Here is a 12,264-nt window from a genome sequence, read left to right as displayed (position 1 = left end):
AGTTGTGATCCTCGTGTCAGACACAAGTTATAGCTCACATTACCAACGGTTGGATCAAATACACTGTAACGAATTGCTGTAAAAACTACAGCGTTATTTTACAGAAGCTGACTGTATTTTAAATAATACAGAATATTGCTGTAAAGTGCAATGCATTCTGGGGTCACGTGACGGATTAACTCAATGTACAGAATATTGCTGTAAATTTCAAATCTACAATGGCGGGATGATCTTCAACAGTCGAGATTGGGGTAGTGCGCAAAATGAATGATTCACACCTGTGGTAAGTAACTTATTACGTATTTTTTTTCCATATTTGGTAACTATCATACTGGTAACTTTATATAGAGGTATCTAAATTCGCGGTTCATATTGCTAACCCCGGATTCAACCTCCATCCGCGGGGACCGAAGGAGTCTTGCGGGGTTTCAGCAGCGCCGTCGCGGTAAGATTTCAAACATTCTCCGTCGCTATAGCACCTGAGGACAGAAGTTGTTCATGTTATTTAGAGTTTTTGTTCACACCAGGAGCGAAGGCGGTATGTGACGAGCTACAGTTCATTGTTTTAGTTAGTTGACGGTTGTTTTTTAAATGTTGAACAACGCGCCCGCCGTAGACTCGGTAAAAGTTACATGCTTCGACAGTTGGGATACCACACTCGCTCGTGATTATTTTGTGGTGTAATTCAAATTTGCAAATGCAGTCATCCGTTAAATCGAGCGCCCAAATTAAAATGAGTCACCATAGCTTGAGGTAAGTCGATGTTCACGGAGGATAGCCCGGTAAAGTGATTAATGTACGTAACCATCTAGATATACAGTTTATGTATCGGAGGCCAGATGAGAGCTTGAGCAAAAGACGTTAGCGACACCCTCATTGTATAGCAGGCCTGTCTCCCAAATAGGACCGTTGGAGGGTGGGAGTGAGACCCGTTACAAAATACTAGTGTGACAATTTCTTGACCGTGACATCCCTAACGTTAGTTGGATTACATTTCTATATAAGTACGGTTTTAAGTGTAAGTTACTCTGTTTAATTTGCTTAGAGTTTGTTTGTAGAGTCACTTATACTAAAATGTAGTTAAAATGTAAAATGCTTAAAGATAATTGTATAGTCACTATTAACTATTACTATTGTCACATGTATAATTGTTTGTTTTAGGACACACTTTGCCATGCAGGCCACTGGATGCTGACTACTGAAGGTTAGGTTGTGTGTGACGGTGCTCAGCACAGCTTCATGTCTGGCCTTCCCACTCTGTTCATAGCATGTTACATATTCAGGCTTGAGTACCAGGATGGGGCAGCATGTACTTGGAGTCCAATGAAAGGTATTAATTGAACAACTTCCTTACCTGCTTTTTATAGATATGTTAATGTTATATACCTGTTAAGACCTTTAAAACAATATTTCTCAACGAGAGATGCAATTTTTTTGGGCAAATTATTTAGAAGTCTCCCCTATTTAACACTAGCAAGCTGATGATTTAATTCATGTGTTTTAATATAATATATTTTGTACATTTAATATATAACATTTAGTTTTTCCTGACTCTTTGTAGATATTAATCCAGAGAGTGGAACAAGCAGCGTCATCTAAAATGCCAGGATACAGAAGAAACAGGTTGCAGTGAACCCACATGTCGCCGCTCTTCTAAACACAATGATGAATATTCAGTGTAATCGATGAAAAGTAAGAAGCACACACACACACACACACACACACACACACGCACACACACGCACACACACATACACACACACACACACACACACACAGATCTCATCATTGAATTACATCATTTTATTATTCTCTGACTGTAGATGTTGTCCTCTGTTTTTCTCTGACTATAAATTGAATATCTAACATTATTCTCTTGTTTCGTTTCCATAGTTCCAGCTACTTGTTGTGCTCTGATGGATCAAGATGTGGACCGTTTTACAGACTCACTTGGGCCTTGTTTTGCAATGTTGTTTCATGATGGTAATGTTGGTTAACGTGTTGTTTAAACATTAATGTTTAAAGAGCCATGTTGGATACTATGAAGTTCTTACTGAATAAAATTATTTCATGTACAACAACGTACACAATTTGTCTGTAATGTATTTTTGTATCAATTAAAAAAAAATAAACACTGTATATCCAGTATGCAAAACATACTGGATATACAGTGATTTATGTATTTCTTCTAAATAAAGTAAATTAAAATCAAGCAATTTGCTGTAAAAAATACAGCATTATACTGTTGCTATTCAAAATTACAGGTTTTCCTGTATTCTGCAATTACAGTAAATGGCTGTAAATTAAATTACAGTACTGTGGCTGTACAATTTACAGTAACTGGCTGGCAACCCTGCTGCCAGTAGTTTACTGTAAATTTTACAGGATTTTTTTTACAGTGTATGTAATATGTATGAATACAAATTTCCAATGGAAATGTTTTATATTTGTCCAAACTATGGGTTTAAACAATTCAGCATTTTTTTATGAGAACCTCAGTTTTGTTCTTCATTTTAGTGTTTCACACGTTTGTTTGTGATAACCATGATACACATCGGACAGTCAGTGGAATCCCTCATAAATTATCAATAATAACAAACAAACGTTTTTATTTTTCAGGGTTTATTTACATCTACAAAACATAAAGACCAAATAACGTCCAAGATTTCCACTAGCTTGGGTTCACCATTTTTATTTTAATGGGGTAACAGATGTAGGAATAATATTCCTGTTGACCACTGCTTACATCAGGGATGTCAAACCCTACCTACAAACAGAGACAACAAACGTTTTTACAAATAGAGTTGATTATTTTCATTTTAATATTGTAGAAATTATCATTATAATTTTCACCTTACTAGTGAATGGTTGTGTAAAAAAAGACCATTAGGTAAAAGAAGGAACACAAATAGTTCTTACATCTGCTTTCCCAGTCGCTGCCGGGTCGAGATGTTTGAATAAGCAGTTCATTTGCTTTCTAAGCTGCTTTACGTTCTTTTTATTGGGCTGTAACAATACAAACTGGAAGCTGACAGGCAGACCATACCTACAAAACAAAATCATAGATGAGATCTCTTTTATCTCTGGTTTCTCCTAGACATGAACGAAATTAAATGGACAGCAAAGGGAAACTTTTGCTCAAGTCTCCTGTGTTTTTCAGATGTCTCTCCTGAGAAAAAAGTCATTAGAGTTTCAGAAGAGATCTTAACAATGTGTCAAACTTACACTGTAAAAAAAATCCTGTAAAATTTACAGTAAACTACTGGCAGCAGGGTTGCCAGCCAGTTACTGTAAATTGTACAGCCACAGTACTGTAATTTAATTTACAGCCATTTACTGTAATTGCAGAATACAGGAAAAACTGTAATTTTGAATAGCAACAGTATAATGCTGTATTTTTTACAGCAAATTGCTTGATTTTAATATACTTTATTTAGAAGAAATACATAATCACTGTATATCCAGTATGTTTTGCATACTGGATATACAGTGTTTATTTTTTTTAATTGATACAAAAATACATTACAGACAAATTGTGTACGTTGTTGTACATGAAATAATTTTATTCAGTAACAACTTCATAGTATCCAACATGGCTCTTTAAACATTCCTGTTTAAACAACACGTTAACCAACATTACCATCATGAAACAACATTGCAAAACAAGGCCCAAGTGAGTCTGTAAAACGGTCACCATCTTGATCCATCAGAGCACAACAAGTAGCTGGAACTATGGAAACGAAACAAGAGAATAATGTTAGATATTCAATTTATAGTCAGAGAAAAACAGAGGACAACATTTACAGTCAGAGAATAATAAATGATGTAATTCAATGATGAGATCTGTGTGTGTGTGTGTGTGCGTGTGTGTGTGTGTGTGTGTGTGTGTGTGTGTCTGTGTGTGTGTGTGTGCTTCTTACTTTTCATCGATTACACTGAATATTCATCATTGTGTTTAGAAGAGCGGCGACATGTGGGTTCACTGCAACCTGTTTCTTCTGTATCCTGGCATTTTAGATGACGCTTCTTCTTGTTCCACTCTCTGGATTAATATCTACAAAGAGTCAGGAAAAACTAAATGTTATATATTAAATGTACAAAATATATTATATTAAAACACATGAATTAAATCATCAGCTTGCTAGTGTTAAATAGGGGAGACTTCTAAATAATTTGCCCAAAAAAAATGCATCTCTCGTTGAGAAATATTGTTTTAAAGGTCTTAACAGGTATATAACATTAACATATCTATAAAAAGCAGGTAAGGAAGTTGTTCAATTAATACCTTTCATTGGACTCAAAGATACACGCTTGCCCCATCCTGGTACTCAAGCCTGAATATGTAACATGCTATGAACAGAGTGGTAAGGCCAGACATGAAGCTGTGCTGAGCACCGTCACACACAACCTAACCTTCAGTAGTCAGTATCCAGTGGCCTGCATGGCAAAGTGTGTCCTAAAACAAACAATACCACATGTGACAATAGTTATAGTTAATAGTGACTAAATTATCTTTAAGCATTTTACATTTAAACTACATTTTAGTATAAGTGACTCTACAAACAAACTCTAAGCAAATTACACAGAGTAACTTACACTTAAAACCGTACTTATACAGAAATGTAATCCAACTAACGTTAGGGATGTCACGGTCAAGAAATTGTCACACTAGTATTTTGTAACGGGTCTCACTCCCACCCTCCAACGGTCCTATTTGGGAGACAGGCCTGCTATACAATGAGGGTGTCGCTAACGTCTTTTGCTCAAGCTCTCAGCTGGCCTCCGATACATAAACTGTATATCTAGATGGTTACGTACATTAATCACTTTACCGGGCTATCCTCCGTGAACATCGACTTACCTCAAGCTATGGTGACTCATTTTAATTTGGGCGCTCGATTTAACGGATGACTGCATTTGCAAATTTGAATTACACCACAAAATAATCACGAGCGAGTGTGGTATCACAACTGTCGAAGCATGTAACTTTTACCGAGTCTACGGCGGGCGCGATGTTCAACATTAAAAAAACAACCGTCAACTTACTAATACAATGAACTGTAGCTCGTCACATACCGCCTTCACTCCTGGTGTGAACAAAAACTCTAAATAACATGAACAACTTCTGTCCTCAGGTGCTATAGCGACGGAGAATGTTTGAAATCTTACCGCGACGGCGCTGCTGAAACCCCGCAAGACTCATTCGGTCCCCGCGGATAGAGGTTGAATCCGGGGTTAGCAATATGAACCGCGAATTTAGATACCTCTATATAAAGTTACCAGTATGATAGTTACCAAATATGGAAAAAAAATACGTAATAAGTTACTTACCACAGGTGTGAATCATTCATTTTGAGCACTACCCCAATCTCGACTGTTGAAGATCATCCCGCCATTGTAAATTTGAAATTTACAGCAATATTCTGTACATTGAGTTAATCCGTCACGTGACCCCAGAATGCATTGCACTTTACAGCAATATTCTGTATTATTTAAAATACAGTCAGCTTCTGTAAAATAACGCTGTAGTTTTTACAGCAATTCGTTACAGTGTAGCTAAGATTTGTCGAGTCCACGATCAAAAGTCAACATTTCTCATCGAATTTACCCAAATCCAGATTATTTTACCACTACATCATTTTACACCTCCATACTCTTCATAGATTTCGTCAATCATCTCAAAAATGGAAGAAAAAAAAGATGATTCCTCAATCTGTTACCTCAGCACAGATTCAACAAACGTACGGAGGACCTTGATGTGAATCCAGGCCACAAAGATCTCGTTGATGTTCACCTTCAGCCAGCACACAAATGTTCTCTGGTGATACAAATTTGTATTCTGTTATTCCTTATAAACAGACACTATAGTTACCTTCATTATATCTATAGTTTTACATACACACAGTTCCTTTTTGTCCACAGCGAGACGGCTCATCTCCTGCTTTTGCTTCTCGGCCTCGTCCGGGTTGTATTCTCTCACCGTAAATCTGTTGGCCGACACAGGAACAATCCATTTCTTTATTAAGTGTAAATAAACAGACATTGTCCACAAGCTTACACTTACTTGTGCTTTTTGGCGTTGGCTTTAAATTCAGTGACCGAATTCTTAAAGAGGGTCACTGTGAAAATGCCTGCGTCAGCTACTTCTGCCAGCCTCCTGTGTTGCAAAAATATTTTACTTTATTCATTCATTACACAAAACAAAAAATAATTTCATTTTCTATGTTTATTTAGAAATGTGAATGATTCCTACTTTCTACTTTCAGACAAGTTCTATTGTATTGCTGTGGTGTGGAGTAATCCAGTCAGAGCCTTACATTCACTTATGCGCTATTTTGCTTTTATAATTTTTTGTCAAATAACACAAACAATATATTTACTTGAAACTTTAATATTTACCTAAACCACTTTTTGTCGATTGAATGCTGACGTCTGTCAAACAATATCATTTATGAAATATATTTTAATGAAGTGAAAGCTATGCCTCTCTATCGCCATCTATGATTAAAACATTTAATTGCAGGTTACTCTAAGTACTTATTTTTACGTGGGTTATGACGTCAATTAATATCCGTTAAATTATAAATTACTTTAAAAAAAATGCTTGCTTTTGCAAATTTCGGCATAAGGTACAATGATTTATGCACTTGCTTTATTAATGCTTTTTGTTTATTTATAATGAAAAAGCTACAGATCATTGTCCTTTATTTCATTAAAATATTGATTGACAGCACTACTGTTGAACTTAATCTTAAACTTGTTTTTATTATTCCATGCAAAACAGCCCTTACGAAATTCTATCATTGTTTTATTACAGTAAAAGTGTATAAACCGTGTTTTTTTGTCATATTAAAAACTTTTTGTATGACTTCAATTTTACTAGAAATATCATGATAAAGCAAAACAACGGTTATTTTTTGTAACCATGGTTTAACTTTGGCAACCATGCTTAATGTTTTATTTATTGTAAAACCACGGTTTGTTTTCGTAACGGAAGAGCTCTTTGTCTGTAACCGCAGGTGTGGCTAAAGCGGGTCAATTAAAGCCAGTGGGAAATCAACCAGCTCTCAGCCTTAGAAAAGACCAACTCTTGCTTTCCAGCAGTAACTTGATCATACTGTTGGATAAGCCACCAACCACAAGATTGTTCAGGTTCTGAATAAACAAATATGCAGGTGACCAACCAGCTGGAGCGAGGGACAACAAACTTTGACATGGATTCATAGCTCCTCTCCCACAGAGCATACGCCGACCTGTGAGTTATATAATAAATGGGCTTCAAAAGCGGCTTGATGATAAACAAGAGAAGATATGCTCTCAGTGTTTGGACTTCACACTGACCTGGGCACAACAACTAGCAGTGTTGTAAGATACTCTGAATTTAAAACCAGGTCCTCTTTTTTTACGATGTAAGTCAACATCCGGGTCTGTAAAGAGCCACTGAATACATACAGAAGTAACAATAAATCATAATGTTTTATATGGTTAAACAAATTTAATCAAACAGTAATCGGTTGTACTATATATTTACCAGCATTAAATAACTTCAGTAAAACAAATTCTACAATAATGTATATTTATATTAAGTATTGTATATTATAAGTGACTTTGCAATGCACATTTTTTTCTAAAAACACCTATCAAATCTAACAAACATCAACTTCTGCTGAATACATATACTCACTCTGTTTTCCGCTCAATGCTTTGTATACTGGACTTCACATTATTGTAAGCAGCTCTGCGTGACTTCAGCTCTGTGTCCACCTGAGAAACTTGCTGACACAGATACACATACGGAGAGAGAAACATTCAGAATACACACACAAGAATGATCTTTGCTTTATATAGATGGATATATACTTTGGAGATGATGTCCGTGAGGGTCTTTAGAGGCTGCATGGGGGGATATTTGGCTCTGTCCCACTGAAACTTGGTCACGTATGTTGCCAAGTCAACTGAAAAACAACAGAAGCTCAGAATGCAGCAAATGTACAGTATGCTGTATAAAGAATATGTAAAACAATTACTTCTCGACTCGAGTTACACACAAAAACATATCAGAAATTAAATGATAGAACCTTAAATAAAGAAGAAGGTATTAAATAAAGCATATGGCATCATTTATTCAAACCCATGTTGTTCCAAACCCGTATGACACTACGTGTAGTAAAATGTTAGGTACTCCAAACTCGGTCACCATTCACTTGCATGACGAAATATGCAATGCATGTGAATGGTGACCCAGTCTGCAGTTCTCAAACATTCTGCCCAACACCTTTCTTTTGTGTTCCACATACAGTAAAAAAGTAATCAATATACAATTAGTAGGGTTAATTCCCCTACACTATGACAGTATATGACATATACTGTATGTCCAAAAATCAATAGTGATTTATGCTACATTTGAGTAGCATATACATATGTAATTAGCACTGCTCCTATAGATATATGTATATTATAGTATTATATATATGCATAATACACATATTAGTATAGGGTAAATGTATTATATAGGGTGTATAACATAGCCTATCATATAGGGAATTTTTCAAATGAGCAGTTTATATATTTCATTTATGAATATTTAATATACATAATACATTTACAATTACGTTCGCATCTAAAAAAGTTCACTTACCCTGTCCTGCCTGAAAATATGATTTCAATGGTGACTGTCGATCTTTCTGCTGAGATTTGCACTGTCCTGATGATACTAACAAAACATTACTCACAATCTGATAACAGATCTAACAGACAAAAAACTGCAATAGTCTGGTATGAAGTCTCTCCAGCAGGTCATGTGTGTGTCATATGTAACAGGATCTACATGAGAACATGACTGGGTCGTGAGTAGGTGCCCTTCAGTTAATGAGCTCTTCTCTGCTTTCTGATGATGTCAGTTTAGTGTTCGGCACGTCCGCTCACCTGAGTTGGGCAACATGCTCTCCAGCAGCTTTCCATTGAACTCTTCCATCACATCAGTCAAACCCTGCCACGTGTGATGCAGGACACTGTGGTGTAGAGGACACATGAAGAAACAATTAGCTGTTGATGCCAATGAGGACACTTGTTGGGTTAAATATAGGGTTTAAAAGGACATCCATCAATGTTTTCTTAATTGATCTAATTATATTTTTTGAATGGACTAGGATGGTAGAAACAGAAGATTCAACTATTCTATAACTAAGATTTTATAATTATTGAATCAAGACCATAATTTCAACCAAATGTAACCCTGTCTGGAAGTCATATGGATGGATATGTTAGACTGCAGAGGACAGTTTCCACAACACATAAACCTTGCAGCTGAGGAAGGAAGAATCGCTATCAGGCGGCACCTGAAACTGGACTCGAGTGGATTGAGTGACTCAGATACTGTATGTATTACAGCGGTAACATGTGCCGAACCAACAGACGTGCCTTACATCATATACAACAGAAGAAGAACTTCCAAAATCAAGGGAAATCCCTTGAACGGAAGTATTTGTTAACAAAACTCCATTGTAACCTGAACAGTGTCGTGCACTTTAAAAAAGGATGTGATCAATAAGTCATGGAAACATATGCATTTTGCAACAATTCCTCATGTGTGTGTGCGTGCGTGTGTGTGTTTGGGCGTATGTGTGTGTCTGTGTGTGTGTGTGTGTGTGTGTGTGCGTTCCAACCTATAAGTATATATATGTATACATACAGTATATATGTATTAGGGCTGTCAAATAATTTACCGCGATCCAGAAAACAAGTTTGTGTTTACACAATATAATTCTGTGTACTGTGAAAAAAATGTAGTACAAAGATTTTTATTATAATTTAAATGATTGGTAAAAATAAACATGTAAATATTCCTAAATATTTATATGTGTATGTGTATGTTTGTAAATATGCACAGTCACAGACATATTATGTAAACAAACATTTATTTTGGATGCGATTAAAGGGGTCATTTGACTCGGCAAAAACAAATATTATTGTTTGCTTTAGATGTAATATACACAATTTATTTAGTATGCACGATTTAAGGTTTAAAACGCTGTATTTTTACAAAACTCATCGCTCTGAAAAGCTAGGTTTGCTATGATTGGCCAGATCACTAGTGCGTAGTTATTGGTCGAATACTGCGCGGAAATGTAATGCCTCTTACCATATTCGGAACATCAGGCTGCGCCGGCGACGGTAGAATGAGATTTACTAAACCGCCCACCTTACTTGCGTTAACATTTGGGCGGTCTTAGTCATATCATACCACAAAGTGACGTACATGCGTGGGGGTGTGGTTACACGAGGTGTTTCAGGCAAGTCAGGGTTCGCATTCGCTTTTGGATAGAATGCATCTTTTGTTCCGACACTTAAATTTGTGCAATTTTACGTGTCTAATACATGAATGGGCAACTTACAACATTTATATATATATATATATATATATAAACTGTATGTATTTTTTATTCATAGAAAAAATTGTATGATGATATTGCTAAAGACTTACCCCTCTGCATATGAATCTAGTCTGGAGAGATCATCAGAAAGCCCCAGTAACACATCCAGTGTTCCAACCTTCACAATCATTAAATGAACCAGTTGAATTTGTGATTTATTAGGGATGAAAGTAACACAGAGTAATGACAATTTCATCAAGAGTGAGTTTGATGACATACTGTCGCATCGAAAAATCCACATATCAACAAAAACCTTGGGGGAAATCAAACATAATATGGTTTTGTGTGATCTCATGAAAGAACTGTTTGTTTTTTGGAGGGATGCAGCATTATTGACATTATTGACAGCAAACAAGTTGTACCTCACTTCAGTCATTCTTAATAAAATAAAGTCAGTAAGCCTATAATGGACATCTAGTGTCATATCCCCTTAATAGAGCAACATTATGCCAATGGTGTACAAACTTCAGTTAGATGTTATCCTTCATCACACCCTGGTGGTTACAAAAGTAATGTATTCAATTTCATATGTATGTATTAATGTAATTATGTTTTTTTAAGTGCAAAGCAGGATTATTGTTATCAACTAAACTACTAAAATGTTTCTGTTAATTGAAATCAAACAAAAAAACGACCTAAATATTATTTTAAAACCCTTTGCTAAATGACAATAATGTCACCTTAACATTAAATTGAGATTAGACACTAAAATCATTAACTTGAAATAAATAAGACTAAATTAAAACTGAAATGAAAAAAAGATTATGTTTATTATGAATATTATTGTTTTGATTAAATTCAATGCCTCAAACCGATCTGCATCGAAGCGGCTGAAGTCTTAATTGTCCTGTGTGGCTACAGGAGACTTGAGACGTTCTCTTACCTTCAGCTCTGGGATGTGGACTCTGGTGCTTGTGGTCAGATCATTTTTTGCTGTGACCTGTTTGAGTTTCTCCAAAGACTGACAGCTGACTTTATCCAGAGGGACTGAGATCAACCAGAACTCCATCATGGCCAGCAACCTCTTCTTCTCACCTGTGACAGAAGCCTATCACCTAAAACAAGGTGAAAATATAATCTCTAGGGAAGGACATGGAGCGACTCCTGACTGTATCATCCGTTTGCTGACTACAGTTTCTGGGAATATTAGGTTTCTCAGACGGGGAAACACAATTCTCATGTTCTAACAACACAAATGTTTTATGATGAGAGTGAATGAGGTAAAAAGCTCATCACCTCATCACTCAATTCATGAGAACATTGAAATATCGTGAGAGAATTTTATGCATTTGGCTTTTCGAACTCTACCGTTGGGTGTGTCCATATTTTAACCAAACGTATTGAAGTTCATATTGTTTGTCTCGTGAAGATCTGTTCTGACAACAATTAGTCTAATAAATAAATGGTTAATTTAAACATTAATGGAAATTAAACTTTTTTGTAAAATAATTAACAATTTGTGTGACTGAAATAAATTATTACTTACCTGCGATCAATCATTCTTTAGATTATACACGAGCAGAGGCTTGACCACCAACTAACTATGCTACAGTATAAATGATAATCACTCACAGAAAACTGTATATGAAATGTGAACACACAACATATCCCTGAAAGCATAGATTTATAGCCTGGGAAAATATATGAGAGAAGTCCCTGAATCAGTATGGATGCGAGTTTCTTCAGTATGTTGAAGATGTGGCGTGTGCTGTGTGTGAGGTGAGACAGACTGTAGACTGTTGTGTAAAGTGATCTTGTGTGTGAATAGGTGTTGTGTGCTGTTGTAACAATACTGAGAGCCACATGCTCTTCTCACATTGCATACGGTGAT

General features: G+C 36.0%; 1 protein-coding gene and 1 long non-coding RNA gene across 2 annotated transcripts; one reads left to right on the top strand and one right to left on the bottom strand.

The window, feature by feature from the left end:
* The first annotated feature begins 51 nt into the window (after positions 1 to 51).
* Positions 52 to 2,278, top strand: LOC130437099 (uncharacterized). The gene is made up of 3 exons (XR_008909135.1): positions 52 to 1,330; positions 1,562 to 1,692; positions 1,894 to 2,278. It is a non-coding gene; the product is annotated as an uncharacterized LOC130437099 (long non-coding RNA).
* A 216-nt stretch (positions 2,279 to 2,494) lies between these two features.
* atp6v1c2 (ATPase H+ transporting V1 subunit C2) lies at positions 2,495 to 11,445 on the bottom strand. The gene is made up of 13 exons (XM_056767937.1): positions 11,317 to 11,445; positions 10,484 to 10,551; positions 8,926 to 9,011; positions 8,639 to 8,704; positions 7,861 to 7,955; positions 7,685 to 7,776; positions 7,342 to 7,440; positions 7,185 to 7,253; positions 6,065 to 6,157; positions 5,900 to 5,987; positions 5,721 to 5,818; positions 2,920 to 3,046; positions 2,495 to 2,767 (listed from the first exon to the last, which is right to left on the bottom strand). Exons 1-13 carry the CDS (start codon positions 11,443 to 11,445, stop codon positions 2,672 to 2,674), a joined length of 1,206 nt encoding a protein of 401 aa, XP_056623915.1. The 3' UTR covers positions 2,495 to 2,671.
* Between the last annotated feature and the right edge of the window lie 819 nt (positions 11,446 to 12,264).

The sequence above is a fragment of the Triplophysa dalaica genome, chromosome 15 (assembly GCF_015846415.1).
Source record: "Triplophysa dalaica isolate WHDGS20190420 chromosome 15, ASM1584641v1, whole genome shotgun sequence".
NCBI classification, from domain to species: Eukaryota; Metazoa; Chordata; class Actinopteri; order Cypriniformes; family Nemacheilidae; genus Triplophysa; species Triplophysa dalaica.
Note: the sequence above shows the minus strand (reverse complement) of the source record. Positions and strands in the feature narration are given on the sequence as shown.

Bases quoted from the DNA above. Each gene is read 5' to 3' on its own strand.
- atp6v1c2 (XM_056767937.1), bottom strand. From the start codon at position 11,445: ATGATGGAGTTCTGGTTGATCTCAGTCCCTCTGGATAAAGTCAGCTGT. The intron at 10,552-11,316 runs GTAAGAGAACGT...ATGATTGTGAAG, and splicing joins TCCACATCCCAGAGCTGAAG to GTTGGAACACTGGATGTGTT. The intron at 5,819-5,899 runs GTATGTAAAACT...TTGTATCACCAG, and splicing joins TGGACAAAAAGGAACTGTGT to AGAACATTTGTGTGCTGGCT.